The 25,977-nt window shown below is 36.8% G+C and overlaps 4 protein-coding genes across 4 annotated transcripts; 2 read left to right on the forward strand and 2 right to left on the reverse strand.

The window, feature by feature from the left end:
- The first annotated feature begins 107 nt into the window (after positions 1 to 107).
- Positions 108 to 8,239, forward strand: LOC140768339 (uncharacterized). Its single transcript, XM_073108593.1, has 13 exons — positions 108 to 252; positions 353 to 487; positions 712 to 828; positions 1,372 to 1,500; positions 1,777 to 1,950; positions 2,510 to 2,650; positions 3,733 to 3,921; positions 3,999 to 4,070; positions 4,153 to 4,320; positions 5,215 to 5,283; positions 5,976 to 6,132; positions 6,218 to 6,347; positions 6,562 to 8,239. Exons 1-13 carry the CDS (start codon positions 136 to 138, stop codon positions 6,989 to 6,991), a joined length of 2,028 nt encoding a protein of 675 aa, XP_072964694.1. The 5' UTR covers positions 108 to 135; the 3' UTR covers positions 6,992 to 8,239.
- Positions 8,240 to 9,076: 837 nt separating this feature from the next.
- Positions 9,077 to 10,712, forward strand: LOC140768340 (tetraketide alpha-pyrone reductase 2-like). The gene is made up of 6 exons (XM_073108594.1): positions 9,077 to 9,185; positions 9,366 to 9,538; positions 9,608 to 9,796; positions 9,921 to 10,083; positions 10,289 to 10,478; positions 10,571 to 10,712. The coding sequence occupies exons 1-6, from the start codon at positions 9,077 to 9,079 to the stop codon at positions 10,710 to 10,712; spliced, it is 966 nt and encodes a 321-aa protein (XP_072964695.1).
- A 2,027-nt stretch (positions 10,713 to 12,739) lies between these two features.
- Positions 12,740 to 14,288, reverse strand: LOC140769147 (ethylene-responsive transcription factor CRF3-like). The gene is made up of 2 exons (XM_073109738.1): positions 14,045 to 14,288; positions 12,740 to 13,940 (listed from the first exon to the last, which is right to left on the reverse strand). Exon 2 carries the CDS (start codon positions 13,769 to 13,771, stop codon positions 13,010 to 13,012), a length of 762 nt encoding a protein of 253 aa, XP_072965839.1. The 5' UTR covers positions 13,772 to 13,940; positions 14,045 to 14,288; the 3' UTR covers positions 12,740 to 13,009.
- A 4,663-nt stretch (positions 14,289 to 18,951) lies between these two features.
- On the reverse strand, positions 18,952 to 19,557 carry LOC140768343 (uncharacterized). Its single transcript, XM_073108596.1, has one exon. The coding sequence runs from the start codon at positions 19,555 to 19,557 to the stop codon at positions 18,952 to 18,954; it is 606 nt and encodes a 201-aa protein (XP_072964697.1).
- Between the last annotated feature and the right edge of the window lie 6,420 nt (positions 19,558 to 25,977).

Consider the following 25,977-nt stretch of genomic DNA (forward strand, 5'->3'; position numbering starts at 1 on the left):
ATTGCAACGGTCACAAAATAGACGGGTTTATCGGGTCGGGTAGAAAAGCACGTTGCAGACCCGATTACGAGATGAAAAAATATCCCACTTGTTTAGATAACGCCCTTTTCTTCCTCCTAGAGTTCTATTTCTGCGATGGCACTCCCTCTCGGCCGTCCGGTCCGGTGGCCAAGGCATCCCAGCCGTCCATCCTCTCCGGCCATCTCCTCTCGCCGCCTCTCTTGCTCGGCTACTTCTGCAACCCATCCAAAGGTACCTCCCATCTCCTTACAGACCTCGAGATTCCAAGATTTTCTTCTCTAATTTCTGACGTGGAGTGATCCCGTTCGTCGATAATCGATGGGTCCCACAGTTCAAGAGGCCGTACACGACGGTCCTGATCGTCCCGACGGGCGTGGGCGCGTCCATCGGAGGGTTCGCCGGCGACGCTCTTCCGGTGGCTCGGACCCTCGCCTCCGTCGCCGATTGCCTCATCTCGCATCCGAATGTAATCTCTCTCTCTCTCTCTCTCTCTCTCTCTCTCTCTCTCTCTCTCTCTCTCTCTCTAGTTACTGTATTCTATCCGGTATGATTACTTTATTTGGATACCGATGAATTCTTGGATTTGTATTGAGTTACATTTGGGTTGGATTTGGATGAGAAGGGGTGCAGCAATAATATTCAGTTTGGAGGTGTTTAAAATATAAATATGACATATGATTGTCCTGCCAGGTCTTGAATGCGGCAATGCTATACTGGCCGATGCCGAATTCGCTTTATGTGGAGGGATATGCTCTTGATAGATTTGCAGAAGGATATTGGGCTCTTCAACCTGTTCACCAAAACAAGGTAAAACTTACACTAATGCGGTAAAAGTTAGTACAATATGGACATGAAAAGGAAGAGGAAAAGGAAATGCAAATTCTATTAGTATATTTCATAATTCAAGTCTCCATCTATATCAACTTTTTGATATTGCACAAGAAAATCTTATTAAGCTTAAAATGTTATTAGAGACAAAGGGGTTCGGCCAATAGAGCTGCGGATTGGCTAGCGAACCTTTTGATAGATTCCAGGGGTTCAGCCTTACCCGGTTGCGGGTTTTACTCCTTTGCTTCTGCACTTTTCTGCCTCTAATCTCAATTAAGCTTTTTTGTAACCGTGAAAGTTAATTTATCTTAAAATAATTTTCCTTTTCTTAGAAAAACATTATAAGAAAGTTACTTCAATGAATACGTGTGCTTTGGCTTCCTGTTTCTGTCTTTAAACAACTGTGATAATGTTGCTAGAGAGCTCTGCAAAATCACCTTAGGTGGTAGTATCCTGTCTATTTCATCATTATGAAAGTTAAAGATCACATATTTATATGTAAGTAACTTTGCTCCAACTTAGGTAGGTTTGGTATTGGATGCTGGAATCGAGGAAGAGCTTCGGATTCGACATTTACAAGTTGCAGATGCTACAAGAGCTTCGCTAGGCCTCCCTGTTATTGAGTACGTTGTTACAGATACTCCTTTGAAGGTGCATACACTTGATTCTGAACCCACTAGAAGAATAATAAATGCAACTGTGTCCTATTCTATTACTCTGTTTGGTTCTACTTCTTTTCTCAAGAAAGGATTTGGGATCAATTACTGGACTTTCTTTAATATTTATCCGCTGTCAAAAGTCGCCTGTGGAAGATTTTCCTTCCCTGAGCTGGCGCGTTTTAAAATTAAATTAGATACTCATTGAATCTTTATAAGAATAAAGAAATGTGCTACTCCTTTCACCCTGAGTATTTATCATCTTGTATAGGTTGAGACATGGATTGATCCAAGATGTGGAAAATCAACAGGAAGGATTGATAATTCTGATTCATTATTAAGAGCTGTAGATTCTCTAGTGAACCATTCAGAAGTGAATGCTGTCGCAGTTGTGGGGCGTTTTCCAGATTATGCAGATGACTTGGATAATTATCGACAGGGAAAGGTAGTTTTTCATTCTTGGTCTATAATCTGATCTTGATTATTCCCTATATTTATTTTTCAACTGAAATGTGTAGGACCCTAGGATAGGTAGAATGAAGGAACTTTTTGACTAACTTTCAAGTATAATCTGTTTGATGAGTCATTTCATTAACAGAAACATGCATTCATGTCTTCTCATAGTGGACCATTTGCTTAAATCTGATCTTATGAGTATTTTGTGCCAAAGTTGATCTGCTAAGTACAATTTTAGCCTTTCAAGGATCTGGTTTGCTTAAGATCTTTTGTTCTAAGTGATGTAACAAATTAGATCATACTTTTACTTGAGAATGGTATGATGTTTTTTCACATGATGGCCCTAAGACTTTTGGAGGCACGGACCAACATAGAGCTGAATGGTAGTTAATGATCACTGCAGAGGATCCTGAATTCTTTTTGCTGATGTCATTGAAATTATTGTTGATTTTTTAATGCTAATGGTTTTATCAACTGAAAGATATGTCATGGTGAGATGTACTTATGACTTCTGACTGCTTATACACTCTGATGTCTATGATATGTAGGGTGTAGATTTGTTGGCCGGACTTGAAGCAATTATCAGCCATCTTATAGTGAAGGAGTTTAAAATTCCCTCTGCCCATGCTCCTGCACTGTTGCCTCTTCACCCGAGCACTTTACTGTCTCCAAAATCTGCTGCTGAAGAGGTTGGCCAGATCTTAATACCAAATTATTTACCTTTCTCTGCTAATTATTGACCTAAGCTTTTATTTCTCAGTCCTTATCATGCAAATTTTATAGCTGCAAAACTCTAGCTGAAACTGCAAATTATTGACCTAAGCTTTTATTTCTTGGTTCTTATGGTGCAAATTTTATAGCTGCATAACGCTAGCTGAAACTTAATTTCTATTTTGATGACAGAAGGACCACTATGAAACTGGACCATAAAATAAGTAATACAGGAGTATTGTTACTTGAGATTTGCTAAGGAGTTACTCATAGAACTGTGGAGTTATGAGTTATCATTATTGATGTTGGAAAATATACCTTTGAAAGCAAGTTTGGTAGGATATTTGTTGGGAAGACTTGCACAACAAAATGTGGGACAAGAAATGTAGATCAGAAACAATAATAAATAGGGTAGTTTTATGAGTTTTTGAGCAGGGTTCAGGATTCAAGACTTGGTCCTAGTTTTATATGCTAAAAGAGCTTGGCAGGTCATCTGATAGTCGAGCAATGCTGTATTGCAAGATTCCATGCTTGATTAGTTGGTTAAGGTCAAACTGCTATTAGGATGGAATTATTTTTAGATAATTATGGATAGCGTAAGAAAGTTTTTCACTATAGAGATTGGTTAACATGGTAATATCACTGAAAGAGATCAAGACTCAAGAGGTGTCCATTATCCAGAGTATCAAGTACAACAACCAAAATCAATCTTTTGTGCTGAAACAATTGGAAGTTTGTCTTACTCATACTACTAATCTGGCACAGTGAGATGATGATTTCTTCTTTAAAGTGCTGTTATTTCCTATTTCAATCAGCACTAATTTGATATAAGCTGCAGATTTTTCTTCTGTAGAGATTCATTCTGTTGCACAAATTGTAGTTATTTAAGCTGAGCAAGCATCTTTTACCTAGAATTATACAAAATCTGCTTCTTGACATGGGATTTTTATCTTTGAGAGCTTGACACTGCTAAAAATACTTGTTTTGTCTATACTGAGATTGATAGTAATACATTTTGAGGTACCATGGTGTACATATCCTCATCAACTTAGTGTAACAGATTGGATATACCTTTCTACCATGTGTACTTGCTGGGTTAAGTAGCGCACCCCAGTATGTGATGAGGAAGCAGGGATCCTCTGACAATGATTGCATAGTGGCTGGTGATGTGGACAGTGTAGTTCTTCCATTCAATGCTTGTGGAGGGGATGCTGCTCTTGCTTTTGCTCGAAGCACAAGAAAAAACAAGGTACATTATTATAGTTTATTCATTAAGTAGAAAAGAAATTATTATTACTAAGGATGAAACTACCTTTCTATTCCCAGCCCCTGATAATTACTGTTCAGGAGAATGAAACTGTTCTTGATGATACACCTGACAAGCTCGGTATTGAAGTGGTAAGCAGCATAAACCTTCTTCTGATTGTACTGGTCCGATGATCAAGGACCTGAGAAATCTTAACATCTCCTTTTCTCTCAGGTGAATGCCCTGAATTACTGGGAGGCTATAGGGATTATTGCAGCTCACAAGGCAGGTGTAAATCCAAGAGCCCTTAGAAGAGAAGGGGTTGATAATCTTAGATCCCCTTCACAGTTGTACTCTGATGGTTGTAAGGCATCTACTTATTCTTCATTGCATTACTCATACTGATTTAAGAATTCCTATGAATTCTTTTAGTTTTGATATATATATATATTGGTGAATTAAAGGAGCTCTGTTTTTGGAGGAGATACTAACGACAGTTCTATTCAAGGATAAATTATACCTTTGATTAAACTAATCTTATTATAAAAAAAACTAAAGCTTAAACAAAATCAAACACTTAGTTCCTACCTTCAAATGCTACTATGGCATTCGATTAATGGCATATATAAGTATAGTATAGTATCCCATAAATTATGTAATTGTCAAGTATGATGTGATTCTGGGCACCTAAAACAAATTACTAGTATTTCCTAACCAATCCCAGTTATTGCAGAATGCTTCAGGCTATATAACTTAGGGTTTACGGCATTCTGTCATGCTGCTTACTTGGGAGAAAACAAAAGAGAATCTACAACAAGTACTGAGGCACATTTTTAAGAACCTTCTATGGTAAACAAAATTGTACCCAAGAATATATTTTATTTTTTTTGTGCAAAGGATACAATTTACCACTTTACAGCGAGTCAATTTTATGTGATATCGAAATCATTATATTATGTTTCGTAGACGACGAGAATGTTTTTTTAGTGTGGTCCACTTGCATTCTTCTCGTCCCCCTCTTCCCACAAATAGAGTAGTACCCATAGTTCGATTCATCTGTCCTTTTCTTTCAAAGATAATTGTCAGATCATGTCAAGCTCTGGATAAGGTTTCAAGTTGAGAGATAGATCTCTCTCCTTATCCATATATTTTCTCGGATGGTAACTTTGAAGATCTATGCCATCACCGAATTTCAGGTGGTAGGATGGATAAAGTGAAGGTCCTTGTATTATTCAGCTTGTACCAACCAACCACCAATCAAAGAGTCTTGTTGTCTATGTCGTATTTATCTTTTAGGTCCTCAAATTGCTCCTCCTGGGTGACACTGACAAGTTGGATGGGGATATTGAGTTTTTCTACCATAAAGTCATTGTTTTGAAGATATTTTGTTTAGTGTTATATTAGCTAGAAAAGAAGCTCTCAGGGTGGGAGGAAAAAGAATCAAAATCTTGACATACCTAAACTTTTGAGAGATTCTTTTGCCGTTTAAAATTACCGGTATCAAATTTAATTTTATTCGTCTTACAGAATAACGATTAAATAATTCATTCATGGATAGTGTAAGCCCCCAAACAGTTTACCGAACAAATTGACAAGTAGAAAGAGGATGAGTGTATATTAGGGTTTGTGCATGGGAGACGTAAAGCTATCAGTCAGCATGAGAACATGTGAAACCACCACCTTCGCTTCATTTCCTGATGTTTGACTCTGTCCTGGAGATTGAATGATCCAATACTTACTTATATTTAACACCAACCATTTTTTTATTCTAGAAATCTAAGGTAGGACAGTTAGACGAACGACTGTCATACACAACTACTGACTTTTGGTGAAGAACAGAAGACTTTGTAAAGCAGCTATCCTAGCCCACAACTAACACACGCACACACACATTTCTCTTCATACCTAAACCACCAGTCTTTCTAGTCAAAACTCCTTCTCCCATCTTATACTCCTCTCTCTCTCTCTCTCTCTCTCTCTCTCTCTCAACTATATATATGTACATTTCCCTTGCTTTTACTAACCTACAATCATACCTCCCTCTTTCTCTTCTCTAGGTATATCTCTATCTCTCTACAACTATGAGGAAGCGTTGTTGTGATAAGGATGACAAGAACTACAAGGGAGCATGGTCAAGGCAAGAGGACCAGAAGCTACTCAACTACATCCTAACCCATGGTGAAGGCTGTTGGAGATCAGTACCTAAGGCTGCAGGTTAGTATTACAAATTAGTTAGATGCTACATGAAATCTAGCAATTTTGATTGATCATTAACTATTCTTCGATGCTATTGCTCTAGGGTTGCAGCGTTGCGGGAAGAGTTGCAGGCTTCGATGGGTCAATTACCTACGACCTGATGTGAAGAGAGGAAACTTTGCAGAGGATGAAGAGGACCTAATCATCAAGCTTCATGCATTGCTTGGCAACCGGTATGCTTGAATTCTATCATTTGATCACTCACTATTTATGTTGCGTCTCAAGAGGGTAGATGTGCCTAGTTTTACCCTCATTGCTCAAGAGGCTCTTTACTGAACTTATATTTATGTATACATAGTCTTCTTTAGAATTTGAAACCTTCGATGAACATTAGTAGTTGCACATCCTTCTTTAACTTAATTTTATTTCCCATGGTAATTCTTCCAGTTGGTCATTGATTGCCGGGAGACTACCGGGGAGAACAGACAATGAGGTGAAGAATTATTGGAACTCTCATCTAAGGAGGAAACTTATAAGCATGGGGATTAATCCCAACAAACACCGGGTTACTGAGAGCCTCTCCCTCTATCTACAGCAGGAGAACTCAAAGACTGACGAGCTTTCGACTAAGTGCTCCATGCACCATGGATGCATGGACTGCAAAATTTTGAACTCCCCAACAGACGACGATCGTGTTTCAGATGCCACAAGCTGCCTCGAAGACAATGGCCGCATGCTGCCTGATTTAAACCTTGATCTTACAATCTCCACCTCTTCTCCACCAAGTATATTTTCAGAGAAGAAAGATATTAAGGAGGTGGAGGCAACAATAGAACTTGAGAAGATTACTATTCCGACACTCGTTCTCTTTAGATAAGGTCCACACATATAGAAAGTAATATCAATTTGTGAGCAGATATAGAGAAGGTATGAAGAGATTCATAGTAAGTATTGAAGCTTAAAAAAAGAGAGTTTCTATCGCAACTCTTCTTGTGTATATATTTTTGTCTCTTTCTTAGTTGGCCTTTTTCTTCGTCGATATATCTTGATATATATATATATATATATATATATATATATATCCTCAAGAAATAAGTCGATAAGTTGATGATTGTGTGTGTTTCAAATTAGATGAGAAATATTAATGTTATACTGATTGATAGCTAAGACAAGGTGAGGCTTCTTTTTTGCCTTATAAGAATATATTTAAAAGCTAATGATTTAATCTTTTAGTCCAGCTTGTATAGCATTATGTGATCTTAAGTAAAAAATTGGGTGAAAATCCTTTCTAATTTTAATTTAGCTTTGTTCTTAAACAACACAGGCAAAGCTACAATAGTACTCCATAGATTAAGTAAAATATTAGGCATCATAATCACAATCAAATGAATGATTAGAGTAGGAATTAAACATTTTTTTTTATTTTATTATTTCAAATTTCTCTAAATACTTCTCCATCGCACATCAATATAGTTCTTTTATTTAGGGCATGCATGTAGGCACATCATTTTACTAAATCATTGAGAGAGAAAAATAGAGCGACGCGTTAAAATAAGTCCCCACTTGGCTACTACAGTATAGAAACAATACTATACTTATATTATATATATATATGGGTTAAAAGTTAGCATGCAGTTTTGTCACGATCCAACGGTCGAAAATACATAGCCCTGCAGGTTTCTGAAAGGGGGAGACTCTTAACCTACATTAGAAGAAGAAGAAGAAGAAGAAGACGAAAACATATAACCTAAGAGAGACCACAATGTCGCAACTCGAACAAGAGAACAGTAGGCAGAGGAGTGGATAAATAGACAGGTTAGTGGCAGGTCTGCTACAGTAGCATGGCAGCAGATGAAAAGAGGAGGTCAATGACGACGGATGTGGTGAAGGTAATTAGAGGAGATGGGCAGGAGGAAAGAGCCACAATAAGGCACAGATTAGGCAAATATCTTCAAGAAGAGGACAATGGAAAGAGAGAAAATGAGGGAAAGAGCACCTCCCATCCTAGCCACCGGCAAGGAGAAGGGAGAGAGGTCAAAAAGGAAGACCCTTGAGACAAGGGAAGAAAGGAAATTGAAACCCTAGTAGAACTCTCTGATAGGGCCGACAGAGATAGTACTGCTATTTAAATTCTCCTATATATATATATGTGTCCAATTTCTTGCGTGTTTGTTTCGTTAAACTGTGATCTTATTATCATAATTGAATACTTAATAAAGCTACACTAGACCTACTCTTCAATGTCTTTGGATTAGTTGGTTGATGTAAATTTCGATCTTTCCATTAACCAATTCTTCCAAAGCTTTAGCATTTTAATACAAAACTACCATTCCTTTCAAAAGTAAAAAATCGATACAAAACTACCATTCCATGTTAATCCTCGTCACCTTGATTGTGGATTAATTTACTTCCCTAAGTCCACTGGTGGGGATCCACGAGAAACCAATCTCAATACCTAGGCCTTAACTTATATTTAATTTGTAACAGGCTCCATTTCATTTTTAGTGAATTGCCTGTAGGCAGATAATTCATAAATATATGAGATTAAATAGAAAAATATGGTCCTTAATTCCAAAGAAGAAAGTATAAGTATCGAAAGAGAAAAAAAAAAATAATAATAATTCAAAGATTCAAAGTCCAATAAAATTATATCATTATCTTTATTTGCTAATGATTACGCACATCTCTAAATCTCTGATTGATCCTTCCTAACAAACTTCAATTAATGTCACGCATTTCATTTTGAAGAGTACATGCATGAGTCATGACACAAACTCACTAAATCTCCCAACTTGTTCTTCCCACATGACCTGCCTAACTCTAAACCCAACTCAACTCTAACATGAAGTGATCAATCAAATTAACAAAGGCATAATAATCTTTACCATGCCCTTTTCTATATAAGTATCATATCACAACTAAACAATGGATTAATATACAAAATTATTAGTGTTAGAGATAGATGGCAGAGGAGTACTGTGTGACAGGAGGGACTGGCTTCATAGCTGCCTATCTCATCAAAGGACTCCTAGCTAAGGGCTACAAAGTACGAGCCACAGTAAGGAATCCAGGTACTCTAATGGGCCTCAGTTAGATTAGCTAAACTATTTCAGATATGACTTTAAAACTTGATCAGTTACTATTTTAATTTTGCTTTAAGCTTAAAAATTTACACCTCCAAGTTTTTAGAGACGTTTATGAATTAATTAGCTTAACTCACTTAAGTATTTCTTGTTTAATTATTAATTAAGGGGATGAAGGCAAGGTTGGATTCCTATGGAGTATGGATGGTGCCAAAGAGAGGCTCAAGTTGGTGAAGGCTGATCTAATGGTGGAGGGAAGCTTTGATGAAGCCGTGGACGGTGTAGATGGCGTATTCCACACAGCCTCTCCTGTTGTCGTTGCCTATGACCAAAACATTCAGGTCCAAATTAATCACTATAAATATATACAATTAATATTTAGTCCTCACCGTGATCAAAATAATCTGCAGGAAACTTTAATTAATCCAGCCGTAAAAGGCACGGCAAATGTGCTCAAATCCTGCTCAAAAACTAGCTCTAAGCCACGTCTCGTGCTCACCTCTTCGTGCTCTTCCATTAGATACCGAGATGATGCAACTGTAATCTCCCCATTAAACGAGTCGCACTGGAGTGATCCTGAGTACTGTAAAAGGAACAACGTAAGCACTTAGATCTCCTTCCTCATACGCCCTCTTAGTTAAAGGGTACGTGGTGAGTTCTTTGATTAGTTTGGGATTTTTCATTTTTTTTTATTTTTTTTATTTTTGCATGCATGCATGGCAGTTGTGGTATGCGTACGCGAAGACGATGGCCGAGAAGGAGGCGTGGCGACTGGCAGAAGAGTTCGGCGTCGACCTCGTCGTCGTCAACCCGTCGTTCGTCGTCGGTCCGTTGCTCTCGCCGCAGCCCACGAGCACTCTCCTAATGATACTCTCCTTGTTGAAAGGTTTTGTAGAATACATGCACGTATATAACGATCGAGAGCAAATTAAATTATATTTCATGCCCAGTATTTTTAGTATTTATACTTCGAGGCTCATATTTTGGACTTACTAAGTGCCAAAACACTACCTTTAATAGTATATTAACTCGGTTATTTTATATAAAAACTTAAGCTGATAAATAACAGTCATAGTATGGTTTCATCACAGGAGAACAGACCAAATACCCTAACATGACGGTTGGGTTTGTTCATATCGACGATGTCGTGTGCGGCCACATCCTAGCCATGGATGAAAGAAGAGCATCAGGGAGACTCATCTGCTCCAGTGATGTTGCTCATTGGTCAGAGATCATGGAGATGATCAAGTCCAAATACCCCCTCTATCCCATCCCTAACAAGTGATCGCTGCTATATATTTCTTCTTGATCATATGAGTTGCTATCTTACTTTGTGCTAATTAAATTGCTAAATTGAATGAAAAACAATTCAGGTGTGGCGATCAAAGAGGAGATAGCAATTCACATAGCATGGATACCACCAAGATTACGGAGCTCGGTTTATCTCCTTTCAAATCTCTACAGCAAATGTTTGATGACTGCATCAAGAGCTTCCAGGATAAGGGATTCCTGTGAGGTTAAAGGTGTTGGTCTCGAAGGGAAAAATGATGGAATAATGGAAGCAGCCAGAAAGTAGTTCTTTGAACTCCACAAGGAAAAACGTGAGCTTCTGGTCATCAACTCGGGTGCACGGAGATGCAACAACCGACAAAAGTTTCTGACAAATTATTGGTTGAATAGAAATACTAGCATAGATTTTGATCAGATAGTGCAATAAAGATTCAGGACAGTGGTAGGGACACACCCTATAACTTAATAATGTTATGATTAATACCCCATCTTTGAGTTATCTGTAATTAGACCTCTTCATATATTTCTTCTGTATATTTTTCATATCATACTCTTATAATGTTGTTTTGACTGTCACTGTTTGAAACTTTTCCCTATATAAGATCCATATATATGTGAGTAACCACACCGACCAGCTACAGCTTAAACAACCTCATTAAAAACCCAGTACATTAATGCTGCTAGATGTTTGTACTCCAAAAAATATTCACTCTGCCCAAAGAGATTTATAAAAGACTTTAACCAACTCGCTGCTGTTATTAGTGACCATTATAATGTCATTGGTCTTATTTTTTTCCATTCTTTCTGACAAAAGAAAACACTAACTTTTCCTTTTGGCAGTACAAAGAATGCCTTCAGTTTTTGTATGGATCTCCAACCCAAAGTAGAGAACATGATATGCACGAGAAGGTACTTCACGTGTTATGTAATTAAATTATTATGTAATGCCCCAACTTAGTACCCCTTGAACAAAAGATTAGATTTTTAACAATGGCTTTTATTTTATTTTCCCCCCCCTTCAAGTTGTTAAGTACTACTATTGATAGCCGGATAGGATTTTTTTTTTCCAAGTAGATTTTATAGCGATAGGAAATCAAGCTTCTAAGGAACCAATTTTTAACACAAGGTCTCTAATGCTTCACAACCCGGTTATTAGACGCGTTGCATGTCTTTTACATTATAGAATTTAAAAGTGAAAAAAAAAATCGAAGAATCTGTGTATAAACACTAATCAAAATTATATATCAGTTAGGCCAACAGAGGCGGGTGTTAGAAGAAGTTACCAATAAAATTAATCGTGATTCTTTTCTACTCGGTTGGAGGTGTTTACTAGTCTACAAATAAAGGAGCCAGTTGAAGTTTTCTATACCCACTAGAGTAAGGATCTCGAAAACAGTTAAGCTCCCTTTAGTACCTGAGCTTCACAATCCTTCTTGAACAATTGAGTGAAATTAAGACGGAGGGGTTATCAATTTGAGAGACAGAACCAGTTTAAGAGAACTAGAAAAATATTAACTCACTAATTATTCTAATAGAGGGATCTGGCTCAGAGGGAGCAGGGAGAGCTCTCAGAAAGGAAAGAAAGAAAAAAATCTCTCTCTCTCGTGTAATTTAATAGAGCAGCCATATAGGAATCTCAAGGTAGATAGATACACACCAAAAGAATACGGAGAAAGTACTGTTGAATTTAAAAAAAAAAAAATAAAAAACCTCAGCTCCTTATTAGGTGTTTTCCCCTGGTCAAAGATGTCACAGTACTACTCCACTGAGTAAGCTCAAATTGCCTCAGCTCAGTGAAGCAGGCACGTGATAGAGACCTCCCTCCATTAATCAAACAAAACATAGCATGGGTTATCAATTTTTACTTTCTTTCCCACCACCAAATTCTTTAAATGTAAAAAACTTGATTCATTTTACACCTGTTATTGGAGAATAGGGAGCCCTTCTTCTCTCCTTCACACAAAAAGAGAAGAATACTGTAGAATTTCCTTCTCTCTTTCTTCCATCTCCCATTCTTCCAATCTCCCCAAGTCCCAACCGAACAAAGGAGAGAGACCATTCTGAAACATACGATTCCAGCACCAAGACCAACAGCCCACCAGTCTTATCCCCCTTTCTTTTTTGGTGGCCCACCATTCTTTCCCATGACCAAGAAAAGAGAGAAGCAACAAGCAAGCAAGCATGGAGAAGGGTGAGCATGACAGCCATGACACCATAAAGACAAAGCCCCCACCACACACACACCACCTTCATTTCCATTCTCATTTAATTATCAAATGCATATACCTCAATTGAACAAGTTATAACACTAACAACAGCAATAATAATAAGTAACAACAATTACATCTCTAATAATAATAACAAGTGTGTAGGATTACAAAAAGAAATTTCTTGGGGGTGGCTCTTGCAGCTCAGAAAAACCCAAGAGATTTCCGCCCACACACTGCACTCATAGTAATATATAATTTAATTATAAGGTAAATACTGAATATATTAGAAGAGCAGCAAAAATTGTTGGCCTCTCAGAGCTCACGATTCATCCACGCGTCCACGCTTGCGAAATCGACGCCGTCAGTGGGATCCCAGAGCGGGATCTCGTCGAGCCAGAGTGGGATCTCCTCGACGAGGATTCCCGGGTCGTCGCAGAAATCCCCAAATGGGTCGAACCCGAAGATGACATCCAGATCCGCTTTGGGGAGGGGTATCTGGTCGAGTAGCTCGGCGGCGGTGCGGTCCTCTGAAGCTGAGTCGGATGAGGATGTGGATGTGGATGCGGATGCGGACGCGGACGCGGACGCGGAGGAGGAGGAGAGAGCCCACATCCTCTCTTTCTCCTCCTCGAAGCGCTTCGCTTTGGCTTGGTAAGCGGAAGCGGCGTCCTCCGCCGTGTCGAAGGTGCCGAGCCAGAGACGGCCGCCGCGAAACGGGTCGCGGATCTCAGCGGCCCATTTGCCCCATTTCCTTTGACGAACACCTTTGTACTTGGTGGTGGTGGTGGTGGGGGAGGACGAGGTGCTCGAAGAGGAGTTCGAAGAGGTCTTGGGCTTAGATTGCTTCTGGGTTTTGCTGGGTTTTGGGGATTTCCCATTCTGATCTGTGGAGAGGAAGGGGTTGACGAAAAACTCGTGGATGACTCGCTTCTTCTTGAGAAGAGTGGCCATGGGCCTTTCGTCTTCGCTTGAATCCGTCGCATCTGGGTCGTCGAAGACGACCCGGACCCTTTTCGCGGTCGCCGGTACTAATCTCTTGTGGGGGTTTTTCTTCTTGGACATTTTGTCGAGCATCTTGCCTGCGTTACAAAATCGAAGGGGAAAAAAACGAAGAGGAAAGCGAAACCTAAGATCTGAGAAAGGTTTCCGAAGCTATGCCAAGTGAGGGCCTCTTAAGAAGATGAAGAGAAAACTATACGCCTCTATGTGCTGGAAACCAAAATATTTCATCCCAAATCCAATCCTGTGACCACCAAAAAGAAAGAAAAATTAGAACGAAAACAAAAAAAAAGTACGAGATGGTTATTCTCCAAAAATAGATCAATAAATCCAAGATGAGCTTCATACCTTCGCATCGAAATCTTGTTCCAGCCTTGAAGCCTCTGTAGCATGCGGGAGGAGGAGGAGACGAAGGAGAAGAGGAGGAAAGCGAGCACTACCAGATGAAAGAAGGAATCAGACGACATATATGTCTTAGATCTCTTCTTCTTCTTAAACCCACCTCGCCCTTCTTCTTCTACCTTCGCTTCTCTCTCCCCTCCCCCTTCCTTTTCTTCTCTAAAACCCCAAGCAGAGGTGCAAAAGGGAGGTCAAAATTCTCGGTGGGGAATATTTAAAGCCAACGGAGGAGAAGAACCCGAAGAGATGAGGATGGGAGCAAAGAGATGAGAAATCTATGGCTGTGATTTATCCTTATCAAACCCCCCCCCCCCCCCCCCCCCCCCCCCCCCCCCTGTCTCTCTCTCCCCCCATATCACTACCGTCTACCGAGCCCAAGTGACGAAAAACATTTTCCATTTTGCATATCACTACCTACATTTTAAACTTATTGTAACAATTCCCAAACTTTTGTACAGATTCTTTTTAATTCTTCCCTTTTAAGTATATATATATACTAATATCCACACTAAGCATATCTCCTAATGGATCATAAAGAGAGTGAAGGCAGATTCATTTTTGTCAAAAGGTATACTTAGACTATGATTAATACTTTACCCAAGTGGTTTTTCCTTTGTATATTATTATATATATATATATATATATATATGTAATAAAAAATTTAAAATATCTAAACTACTCTTCATTTTTTATTTTAAAAGATTGTTCTCCTTTTATTTCTACCTTAACTTTCTTAAATTACTTAATAGTATTAAGATCATTTTATATTTAAGTTAATGTAGGATTAGTTATACTATCTATATAGACTTCTAAACTTAAAAAACCTTCTAGTTCAAAGAGTCGACATGGGATAAATTGCATATGTTTAGGAGAGGAAAATGAGTAGAAAATTAAGGAATGGAGACAGAAGTAAGGGGTTGGATAGGATATACTAATGCTATTGCTGGCAGATAAATAAACCAAAAGTTGGGACTCAAATGAGACCAACAATTGTGGGGGATGCCTTTTTGTCCAACTGATCTCGTTTATTGCTGTGACCCACTGCTGCAAATGAGAAATAAAACTATACATTATTATTTTCCTCTCAGTCTTAGTCTCTTATTAGATGCAGCTTCTTTTATTAAAAAAAACTTAGTTTACTGCTATACATTTTATTATAATAAACTAAGGATGGAAACAAGTGAGTGAATGTTTTCTGGTAACATATAAAACTCTCCCAGTGCCCAGTGTTAATCCACAGCTGGAGGCCAACCAAGAAGGCAGGTCTGGTTGTCAGCTAGCAAGTAAATTAATACAAATATTTCATTTCTAGGATTTTACTTTGCTAATAAGTTTATGATTAATTCACCAGCTCATAGTCTAATCTCCTTTGGAGGAGGTAAAATGAGAGATATCATTTGAGAGGGCCACAACTTCACATGGATATCACATGAAATCATAGCTCTATGAACTTAGAGTGGGGTGTGCACAGAGTTGCTACTGACTCTTTGCTTCTCTTCTACGTTGGTAAACTACCAGATAATATTTCTAGTGTTCTCATGGTGTGTGGTAGATTGATTACTCGTGTCTGTTTACAAATTCCTAGGATTCTATCGTCGTCAATCGTGTTCGTGTAGGTGGGCAGCAACTCTGAGTTCTTAGGACTGTGTTCTTAGTTTTACAAAATTAATTTAGTTAATGATTGAATTGTTTTTATAACACTATAGCTGGGCTCGTTTAATCCAATCCAATTATCACTACTGTGATAGAGATATTTGTTTGCTTAGACTAGTCGATGCAGATGATACTCTGAAGGTCACATAGTGACAGTGATTCGACTAATGGATTAATATATATATATATTTGATGAAAGCTTGGAATTACTTAGAGGTTTACTTTACCTCTATATTTTATTTATTTTATAATTTGCACTCTATTTTGATACAACTCAACCCTTCATTTTTCTCTATAATTCTCGTTTAACATTCTGACATTATTTTAACTAATTAATATCGATCAAATTACTAAAATATCTTCACCATTATTTTTTCTCTCTGTCCCTTCTCTTAAGAAATCATAGATAATTTAGGTATTTAGAAATTTTTTTATATATTATAATAAAATATTCTTTTACTGATACCGTTTAAATTAACGAAGGATGTTAAATGAGAATTATAAGAAAAAAAAGTAGACCTTGACTTACAAAAACCTAAAAATCAGGATATGAATTATAAAATATATAAAATATAGGGTGTGATCGGTAAAATTCCCTAGAAATTTAATGGATTGGACTTCTCTCGATCCATTGGGCTAAATTTATTGGGCCGAATCCTCCAATGGGCCGTGTGAGCCTACAAGGCCTAATTCTATGTTATGTAATTAATCTGCCTGTTAAGTGGATTAATGTCATGATATTAAGATAATAAAAACAAAGGCGGTATAAATATAATAATAAAATCACAGTGTATTTTTCATGCATCACCACATCTTCCACTAATTAGTAGTTAGGTCACATGAAACTACTCAGAAAATTCTTGTTATATCACATGAAGTGCACCAAATTATTCAAACCTGATGCTTAACGATATCTACCTCTCCTTGCGATTGACCACATTGCCCAACTAATTAATGGCATAAGTGTTAGGTTCACATGCCTCGGAAGTCGTAATGCAACAACCCTAGTCATTTATCCTACTTATTTGATAGGAGCAAAATGATTTATTATAGTTTAATTATTTATCCTTTCATAACTGGGAAAGGAAAGATCCATCCAGATCAGTGTTAAGCTATTATTGTGAACTAATTTATTTTGTGATTAACTTTTAGATGAAGAAAGAGAAGAGATCAGAATAATGACATAACCTAGGATCTAAAATGAAAAAGATACTAACTTTTAATATCTAGATGAATAATGAAAATAAATGAGAAATTTGCACCAAAAAGCCTGTACTTTTCTTCTGTTATTTCTTCTTCATCACTTTTAATTAATAAAGATAAAAGATTAATTAAAAAACTTTGATATTTATATATTAACTACCAAATGAATTATGAATTTATAAATAATTATGTATATGAAATTATATAGTAAAATATATGTCTGTCATTTTGTTTAGCTACACATGTCAACAATATTCTCTAAAGATTAATTATTACATTTGATTCTTTAGCTGTTTTAAATGAAAAAATAATATTATGTATACTTAAAAAATTATGTTAGACTAAAAGTGATGCTCATAATAATAATTAAAAAATATTTATTATGAAATATCTCTAAAAAATTATATGAGGTAGTATTTCTCTTACTTCTACTAATTCCTCTACTCTTCTTCCACTTTTTTTTTTTTATATTTCACTCTTTTATCACTTTATTTTCCCTATATTAGAGGGTTGCATATAATTGTGTCAAATAAAAAACATGAAGAAAAGAATCCACAAATTAATTATGTACTATTCATAGCATCAATATTCTCTCTTCCTAAAATATTAATTATAAATTATTATTCTTTTAAACTTTTTTTTATTAAAAAAAATCTCATTTATGCTTAAAAATTTATATTAGATTAAAAATAGTGCTCATAACCATTAACTATATATTAGTGATTATGAAATGTCTTCAAAATTATGAGTTTCTTAGTTATATTTACTAACCTTTTTGACATCTTTTTATTTTTTATCACTAAAATATAATTTTATACAAACCTCCCTCACAAGAGAAATAAATTAGTATATGAGTGAAATATAAACAAATAAGTAGGAAAATACTAGAGTAAAGTTTTAATAAATTAACTATGATTTTTGTAAATAAATAACAAATTCCAGTGATAAAGAAAAGAAGAAGGAGAGGTAGCAAAGGTACTACCCCATTCAAGCTTTTGAAGACATTTTATAGTTATTAATATTTTTTTAATAGATATAAACACTATTTTTAATCTAACATAATTTTTTAAGTGCATATGAAATTTTTTTTCCCAATTGAAAGATCTAAAAATTCAAATACTATAATCAACTTTTAGGTGCATAGTTAATTTAGAAATTTATAATTAACTTACAAATTTCGTAGTTAAGTTTTAAATATTAATAATTTCTAACTAATTTTTTACTTTATTAATTAATAAGTGATTATAAGCATAATTAATAAATTGAAAGAAAAAATAATAGCACCTGAAAAAAAGGTAGCAGTAGAAGTGGAAGAAAAGGAATAGTAGAATAGTAGGAGGTTACTGCTCTCTAATGTTTTAAACCTAATATGTTTTTAATGCAATATATCATTTTGCAATATTAATATAACAATAGATAGTGTGGTTGGATGCGATAATTTTAATTAAGTTAACTAATACCATAATTTTAAATTTAATTAACTAATAATAATAAATATTACAAATTACATTCTATATTTTATTTCTTAATTTATGCTTCGTCTGTAAGGATTTTCCTCTTATAATACATAATTTACTTCTGCCTTTTTTTATCATTTCTTTTTATCTTAGTCGAAGCAAGAATAAGTAACAAGACTTAAAGAAAGCCGTGTCAAAGGTTGAATTAAAATAAACTTAGATGTTTAAAATTTATAATTTTGTTTTAAAAAAAACGAGTATGAATTACAAAATAGATAAAATATAAAGTCTAATTTATAAATTTTAAACTAATAATAAGAATATCCAAAACCTAAAACTAACACGGTATCAACCGTCTAATCCTCATTAACGGGCAAAAAAAGGAGAAAATGGAGCGAAATAATTAAAAAAAAAATTTAAAAAAAAACTAGCTATAGAAATAGATAATCTTTCTATTCTTTTAACCTTAACCATATCGTATTTTTTTTTTCCTTCTAAACTTTACAAACTCCTTTTAAAAAGAGAGAGTTGGAAAAGTCTCTATCACAACGCCGGCAGGGTCTCCGACCGCCAAGCCAGATCAGCGAAATCAGACGGCCCGCAGGCCATGTCGGAGTAATCGAACAACCCGCCGTCCAACTCTACCACTTCGTCGGCGGCGACCGCCGCCTCCGGCCGAATCCCGAACTCCAATCCCTCGTAGCAACCGGCGATGGCGTCATCGAAACCCCAGATCTGGCCGAACCCTCCTTCATCCTCCTCCGCCTCCGCCTCCGCCTCCGCCTCCGCCTCCTCCTCGCCGGATGCAGTGACGTCACCCTCCCGTTCTGGCGACGACACCGCCGTCGTCGCCGGAGGCAAACCGAGCTCGTCGTCGGAGGCCTCCAGGAGGTAGCCAAGATCCGACTCCCTCGGATCACCGGAGCACTGCGATACACCGGAGAAATCCGTTCCCGGAGATGGTATCGTTATTTCCTCCTCCAAGCTTCGCATCACGTAGGCGAGGTCCTCGCCGGCGGTGATGTCACCGCCGGCATCGTCGTCGACATCGAATATGCCGAGGATATCGTCTGCCCGAAGACGTTTTTCCTCCGGCGACTCCTCGCCGGAGTCCTCCCTTGGCCTTTTAGGGTTTTCGGAATCCTCCATGAAAGAATAGAAGAGAGAGAATAGTTTGGTTTCTTGATTGGAGGGGTATACGAGGAATGGAAAAGTATGGGGGTGTTTTGGGCACGAAGGTTGAGTTCCGAAAGGCCTTATATAGGGAACGGGCGGATCTTTCCGGGGTTGTTTTTGTAAAATAAAACGAGGTAGTTTATCTAGATTGCTCTTGTAATTCAAATTTAGTTTAGGGGGTAAAAGGTAAAAGAGGGAGGAGCGTGGAGATCGGGATTCTGCGGCCATGCGTCACGGGCTCGTCGGTTGTTGTCATTTTTCTAGATTTAGTTTTTGGGTTTCACATCCGGAATAAACTGGATTGAAGTCCGCATTTGATGTCCGGGAACAACGGGGTGAGTCAGCGGCTTTCGGTAATCGGCTCGGCTTCGTAGAAACCGTCGCGAAACGGTTCTCGCGAGTTACTTTCATACATAGAATAATACTTTAATAACGAAGGGTGGGAAGATTAGTAACTAATTAGACTAAATCCTGGTCATCGGTAGAAATAATTTATCTCTATGATTCTTATTTAGTGAGTTAATTAAATTTCAATAGTTAAAATCCTAAAATGTCAAACGATACAGTGGTATTCGCGTGCTATGGTCAAGTCGTCGGTATAACGCCCATGAAATCTTGTTCTATGAAATGAATCTCCTCAACAACCTCCATAATACTTACACTCAAAGTATCATTCGAATTTCCATATGTATGACCTCTCCAATTGTCAACATAAATGACCCTACTTTATGTCCTCCTCATAGGTAATATATCAATGCTTAGTCTAATATATAAGGAATCGTACTATGGGCTGCATCGATAAAGTTGATGCCCTCTTGGAATAGATAAAGATTCATGCAGACTAAGTACCAAGTTGCTTTATTTATCCATAGAATTCTCAGTGATATAAGGAGTCCACGTCAATGACAAGTAAGTCCCTTAATTAGACAAGCAACTTGGTAGCTCCTTTCGACCAACTTAATCAAAATTAATACGTATAATAGTGATATAGGTCGAGTTTTCTGGAAAAGTTTCAAATATTGGCAAGACTAAATCAATCTCACTGTAGTAGGGTCAAGGTGACTTAATTTTGATTTGGTATCTTCGATGCTCCAAATATGAGTTGGCGGATGAATAATGTAGAAAAATCTGAAGGATTCGGATCGTGTCATAGTACCACTTGTCGGTACTGGTGTTGGCTGGGTTGCCTTTGCAGCAGGAACGGGGGTTCGGCATCCCAATAACTTTTCGCGCGACGGTTACTTGAGCCGACCGGAGAGCTCGAGTCGATGCACCAGCGTCCGCCACGTTTCCTAAGACTTGCCGTTTCCTTATCCCATTGGAAATACCGCCCACGGCCCGTGTCGACGTGGCCCCTCGAGCGGCTCACTCTTACCGATTCCACCGCCACTACTTGCACCGGATCAGACACGTGTATGGCTTCTCTCCTGTTACCCGGTTAGCCGGTCACCTACGGGATCGTTACCGATCGCGCCAACGGCGCGTGTCCGTTTCTACATCACGACTCTTTGGTGTGGCGTGCGAGGCGCGAAGTTAGTGGAGTGGGTCCCACTAAAGACAGCCTGTCCCTAGTAAATGGAGCCATTTTATTATGCATTATTTGCATTTTACCCCTCATCGTTTCACAAATTTTCATTCAAGTCCCTTCCTGTCAAGACGTAAAGTGTAAACGCAGGGGTGTAAACCTCCACGGACGTCAAAGTAACGGCGTGAAATGTAAAGTTCCTAGTTCAATAATATAGAATGAACACTTTCTAAATTTATATTTCTGACCTTGCTTTTCTACGTTGGTCTTCCTTTTTGAATGATCCCTTCCTTTTATTAGGTTACGGATCCGGAAACCGCTCCACGCTCACCTCTCGGCATCTTTTTGCGAACGGTTGCGAGAGCGTAGGGGTTGGTTTAGAGTGGTGAAGATTCCCTTGTTCTCACCGGAAATGCACGTACGTTATTTTTTCTTTTTACCCCCTCCCTCCCCCCACCCCCCTCCGTGGGCTTCTTCAAAGTTCCAATACCGTCATTTTCTCGGACGCCTTGTCGAAGAAGATCCCGCGAGATGAACTGAGGACATATTCTAGAAGGTAGGTAAATTACTATATTACCCTCTAGTATCTTGGATGGTCCTTTTTTCTTGTCCTCAAATTGGGGGATGAGAGAATGTCCGATCTCATCTTTTCCAGAATCCAAATCGATAAATTCGCATGAGTGGAACGAACCCTTTCGTGAAATTTTAAAGAAGGGGGGATACGAAAGGGTATTTCGGTCAAAACAGAGGGGTAAAGGATCATCTCGCGAGAAAGAAAGAAAGAAAGAGTAGCTTTCTTTATCTACGGGTGGGATGGGTGGCGCGGTCCACGTGAAACTGTTTGTATACGCCAGCATGGGGATGCGGAGGACGGTAGCGCATCGCATTGGTGTAGGGGTATGGCAGTCATTTCACCCTCCTATCCCTTTCGTTATGGGTTAGGGAATCACGTGAGCGTCGTGTGGGCCCGCTTCATGGCACGCCGTGTACTATTGGAATCCGCAACTGGCGCGAGAGCTTTCGCTTTTTTTCTTTTTTTATTATTATTATTATAAAATTTTTTAATAGATGGGAAACGGACGAAGTGGGGAAACGCGTTTGAGGAGGGGGGGGGGGGGGGGGGGGGGAGGGAATGATTTGTGTTTATGTTTTGGACCACATCTAGATCTGATGAGAGGTGTATGTATGGAGGACCCGTACATGCACTAAAAATGTGTGGATAAAACTTCAGAAAAATTATACTTACAAAATTGAGATCTAATATTACCCCCCCAAAAAAAATCAAGATAACAAACTTTTTGAGAAGTAAAACAATGAGTTTAATAACTATTATGCTCTAGGGTTTAGTTTTCCTTTTCCCACCTCTAAAAAAGTTCTTCCGACAAAACGATGACCCCAGTTTCTCTCCTCTCCTACCCGTTCTATCTATTCTCATCTATTCTCTTTTCGTTTTTCACATTTACTTTCTCCTTTGCGTTGTTTGTCATCACATTCTATCTCTTTCGTCACTCTATTCCTCAACCACTATTTTCTTCCATCACTCTCTTCTAGCCTCTCCATCTTCGTTGGAACTATTGGATCCAAGCTCGCCTTCCATGGTTGATGTTAGCTCGGTTACTAATGTGCTGCTCTCTTTTCTTAACAAGAGTGTGTTGTCCATCGTTGATGCCAACAACGTCATCTTCCTCTCCACCCCCATCTGGCTCATCATTGTCTAATTACTCGTAATACCATGCTAAAGCATTTTTAGTTTTTTTATTTATCATTCTTTTTTTTTTCTCAGTCCTATGTGGGTTGTTGTTATAGCAATGTGTTTCGTGATAGTTTAAATTTGCAAGGATTGTGCTCAAGCTACTAGAAAAGCTCTTTATACCGGTGCCGTAATGTGCTTCCTTTTGTTATGTTTCTTTTCCTTTGGTCTTGAGGCAATATATTGTTAATGTTCGCCAAGTTGTGAGGCTTATCTAAACTATCTCAAATTTTTTTTCCAGTGTATCAGTCTTATAATCTGCTGACTATAATCTTATGGCTAAACTAAATGATATCTAACCTACGTGCTTTTTAAAAAAAATATAGATATTAGACAATAACACATTAGACAACATTTTAATAATCTATGCAGATATGCTGACATCTCATACAACTGTAACCACATAATTATTAAATCAAAGCTTTAGGTGTGATCCGATCAAATTGTCTACTAGAATATCCATTGGGGGAAAATAAAATAAAACTTTGCATGACACCCACAGGATCTTTACACCTAAAAATTGCATTCATGGTGCCCTTTCATGTGCTTAAAGAGAGGGATTAGGTTAAACTGCCCCTTGATTCGAAAATCAATGTGCAGATCCAGAGTTAATTGGATTTAATAATGCACGAACACTCCAATACTCTATTATCAAACTCGTCATCATGTATCTTCGATTAATTAAATTATCAAATTTGATGACTTATCTCTCCAAATACCCATAATTTTGTTAATTAAGACACTTAGATTGTTATAAACCCTAATTTTAAATCAGACCCATTAGTGTACATGCACTAATGCTCAAATCAATTACATAAACAAATTAAATAACAAATGTAAGCACACCTAAAACGACAAAAAGGCCCCCCCAATTAAATTGGAGAAAGTTTCCACTTCTAGTTTGAAATTTATTTAATACAACACTAAATAATGGACGGCATGCACGATCTCTTCATTCTAGTCTACCATATGTCCCACTTTTGAATTAATAAATGACCTTAATAAAGTGCATTACTAATAAGACATTTCAATTGTACCTTTGAAAGGGCAAATGGGCTTCATTCAAAGTCTAAACCATAGAAATATAACCTAAAAAATCAATTAAGCATGTTAATCATGATTAGTAAAACGATGTTTTCTGTCAATATTTGATAAACCATAAGGTGCAATTTATTAATATTAAAAACACTGAATGTAAAAAATAACATTGGAGGTTAAATAAATAATTCTTAGTTATGTGATAGAAATTTCTATATATTATTATTATTATTATTTCAAGGATTTGGCTAAGAAAATAATAGTGCATCAATAGTAATTACTTGGTTTTTATTTGATCAAATTTACTTCAAGCCAAATAGTCCATTAATTTTGTGGGTCCAAATGTTCAATACTTTTCATTCAAATTGACATCTCAACCAGAGCTTGGTAACTAGTTTAAGAATTAAGACCAATTGTCACCAATAGATAATTATAAGTAACCACACATTTTGTCACCTACAAAGTTTGGTAGTTTGTCAAATTGGTATCAAACAAAATAAAATGTAGCATTAAGCTTGAATAGATCATAAATTATAATCATATTTCATTAAAACATAAAAAAAAATTATTGCTTTATATATACCTTCTGAAATAAGAAAAAAAAAACTATATGAGAAACTGTATCAGAGAATGTATACAGTAAAAGAAAATTTAGAAAACGTATACAAAAAGTTGGTGATAATTTAGGAGATCTGAGTAAAATTATACCAACATAAAATAGCTTACGTTTGTTAAAACCGTTAGAGATTGACAAAATTTATAACCCTTCACATTAGCTAGTTTTATGTCTCTCTCTTGGAATTTTCGTTACAAATTCTAGTATTATTTTCCTCAATATAAACGTTGACAAAAGGAATGCTTACTTTTATATTGGGTCTATTTTCATGGCTCTCACAAGGAAAAAGAGATGCCCATTGAGATCCTTCCAAGATACCAACCCTATTGACAAAAGCAAAGACATGAAGCAACATAAGAGAAAAGGAATGCAATTCTTGGGAGAACTTTACTCCCTTGTTCTTTATTCCTACTAAAACCCTAGACCCACGCTTCGGACATTATGCTTGGAAAGTAAATTAATTGCCATGTCATCTCCTCTATCGCAAGTTAAGTTAAATTATTACGGTTATATATATAGTTAATTTAACTCATCTATATATGATATTCTTTTCATCTTACTCGTATAAATAATTACTTCAGTGAGAAAGACATAGATAGATGAGTGGTTCTATTATTGAGAGGCTAGTTGAAGACTTGAAATGGGATGTCATTATCATAATTTAAATCTATCTAATAGTCAAAGAAACATCTACACAATAAGAAATTTATAGACATTTGGAGGATAGTTGAGTTGGTTGACCAAACCATCTTCTTGCCATCCCTACCTTGTTCCCTGGTAGACTTTTCTTTGCTTATAATATTCTTCAAAGATTTTTCCTAGTCCCAAACATGAGGAAAAGGACATAAACCTAACTTTAAAATAAAGAATCGAGTTATGTCACTTAAAGCATATACCGAGATGGATGGTGACTCTAGGAAAGTTAATGTCTTTAGTCTTTGTTTAAGTAAATTTAATTAGACTAGTAAATATCTTAGTTTAGTTGTTAATTATACATCATGCCCACTTTGCTTTCTACATTCTAAAGTTGATGATTTAAGAATAGGCTATATTTTTTTTAGACTATAGTCTTGTGAGATTAATCTATTCAATTGAGATTTTTTATATAGTCGGCACTGGTTTCTTTTTTCCTTTCAAAATGATCGTGATAGTTAATTTTTAACAGAATATTCCTAACATATTATTATTAAAGTTAAAAGAATACAGATAAATAACTAATGTACCTAAGTTTTTTTTAAGTTTATAAAATATTTATCAATAATTTTTTATCTTGCATGAAATAAGATATATTTTATTGTATTAGAAAAGGGGTTGTGCAAAAGTAAAATAGTCTTTTCTACAATATAGTTTAGTTATATTTTAATCAAGATTAGTTAGATTTACCTAATGAAATATTATCTTTAAAATAGTACAATGATTTTAGTGATAATTATAATATTTTGATAAATTTCGGTGGCAATTATT

Source organism: Typha angustifolia, chromosome 10 (genome assembly GCF_048772165.1).
Source record: "Typha angustifolia cultivar Huaian chromosome 10, ASM4877216v1, whole genome shotgun sequence".
In the NCBI taxonomy this organism is placed as follows: domain Eukaryota; kingdom Viridiplantae; phylum Streptophyta; class Magnoliopsida; order Poales; family Typhaceae; genus Typha; species Typha angustifolia.